The sequence below is a fragment of the Helianthus annuus genome, chromosome 5 (genome assembly GCF_002127325.2).
Source record: "Helianthus annuus cultivar XRQ/B chromosome 5, HanXRQr2.0-SUNRISE, whole genome shotgun sequence".
Classification (NCBI taxonomy): Eukaryota; Viridiplantae; Streptophyta; class Magnoliopsida; order Asterales; family Asteraceae; genus Helianthus; species Helianthus annuus.
In genome coordinates this window covers 146,400,968-146,402,913 of record NC_035437.2, presented here as the reverse complement: position 1 = coordinate 146,402,913, position 1,946 = coordinate 146,400,968, and the positions used below count along the sequence as shown (strand labels likewise).

General features: G+C 32.3%; 1 protein-coding gene across 1 annotated transcript; it reads left to right on the top strand.

Annotated features, from left to right (window-relative positions):
* Nucleotides 1-323: 323 nt before the first annotated feature.
* On the top strand, nucleotides 324-977 carry LOC110943800. Its single transcript, XM_022185532.1, has one exon. The coding sequence runs from the start codon at nucleotides 324-326 to the stop codon at nucleotides 975-977; it is 654 nt and encodes a 217-aa protein (XP_022041224.1).
* The last annotated feature ends 969 nt before the right edge of the window (nucleotides 978-1,946 follow it).

Sequence of the window (1,946 nt, the reverse complement as noted above, 5' to 3'; positions counted from 1 at the left end):
AGGAAAATAAACATGGTCCCGAAAAACAATAGTTATAGTGGAATCTGGAAAACGATTGCCGAAGTGGAGAAGGATATGGAGAAACGGGGTATAAATTTGATTAAAAAAACTTAATAAGTAAAGTAGGTAAAGGTGACAAAACTCGATTCTGGATAGACGTTTGGATCAGCAATGCACCACTAATGGATGAATTTCCATTGTTATATCAGCTAGCAAAAGATAAAAAAGCGACGGTATAAACATATTACAAATCGGATCGTAACGGAATCGTGTGGGATTGGGCCTGGACTAGAACACCAAGCTCAGTTGAAGAAAAGGAACATATGGAGGAGTTGAAAAATAGATTAATGCAGTTTCGGCTGACAAGTGTTTCGGATAAATGGGTTTGGAAGAATGATGATAAACATGAGTTCACGGTGAAGAGTGTAAGATGCACACTCGCAAGTCAATTAAATCTTAATGAAGATGCAGATAGTTTTATGTGGAACAACTGGACAACAAATAAGTGTAGTATGTTCGTATGGCGGGCGGTGCAAGGAAGAATTCCAACTACAACACAGTTAAGACAAAGAGGTATGCAGATTTCATCAATCATATGCAAGGTGTGCGGCCGAGAAGACGAAACTCCGGATCATGTGCTGGTGAAATGCGATTATGCAAAAGAGGTCTGGGAGCAAATCTGGAATTGGGTGAAGATTTCTGGTGCACAAAAACCAGATACAATAAAAGAAATGATTGAAGCTGTAAACGACTTTCAATGGCCGAAAGTGAAAAAGAAAGCCGTACACGCAGTCTTTATACTTACGGCATGGCGTATATGGAAGAATCGGAACACAAAGGTCTTCAAAGATAGAGGTGAGGCTGCCTTTAAAATAATTGAGGACATAAAAGAGGAGTCGTACCAGTGGATGAAGCAAAGAACGAAGATACAAATAGCGTCATGGGAGGAGTGGAAATACTTTTCATGGAATAAATAAATTTGGTTTGTTGTTTTTTTCATATGTAAACGTTTTGAATCATTCGGTTCCTGTAGTCTCTTACTAAAGGGCCGATGTAAGCTTTTGATGAGTAATAATATTCCATTTGCCATTCAATATATATATATATATATATATATATATATATATATATATATATATATAGGGATGGTTCAAATGAAAACCACTTTTATCGCGAAAACTCAAAAACTAACTAAAAAAACCTAAAAAAACACACAAAAAGTTTTTTTTTCAATTTTTTTGTTAAAAATTGCTAGTTTTTTTATATAAAAAAAACTTTTTTTCAAAAAAAAAAACAAAATTGTAGTACACATGTGTATTACAATTTTTTTTTTTTGAAAAAAAGTTTTTTTTATATACCTAAAATAGTGAAAATTGGTATGCAAAAAAAAATTGGTATGTTTTTAGGCTTTTTTAGTTAGTTTTCGAGTTTTCGCGATAACTAGTGATTTTCATTTGAACCTTCCCCTATATATATATAGTGGGAGGTTCATTTGAGAATAATTTTCTTGCAAGAAGAAAAATAAATTAATCTAAACCATATATTTTTTTGATCAATGGTTGTGAATCAAGATATAATTTTTGTCTAGTTTTAATTAATAGTTTAATTAATAAGGGTAGGATAGACATTTTGATGTAAACTACTAATAAATATTATAAAGGATTACTCAAGTCTTATTAATGCCACCATAATTTCCTCCTCACCACCATTAATGTGTTGGTCCTACACCAATTTTATTAGAAGTGACCAAATTATTTAAAAGTTTTGTGTCCTACACATATTTTATTATAAGTCGCAAAATTATTTAAAAGTGTTGGGGTCCTACACATTATGTACCTTACACCAAAACATTGTTTTTATGGTGTAGGAAACATTGTTTTAATGGTGTAGGAAACGTTGAATATGTAGGATCATGTGCATGATTTTTTTTATTGTGTAAGATGCAA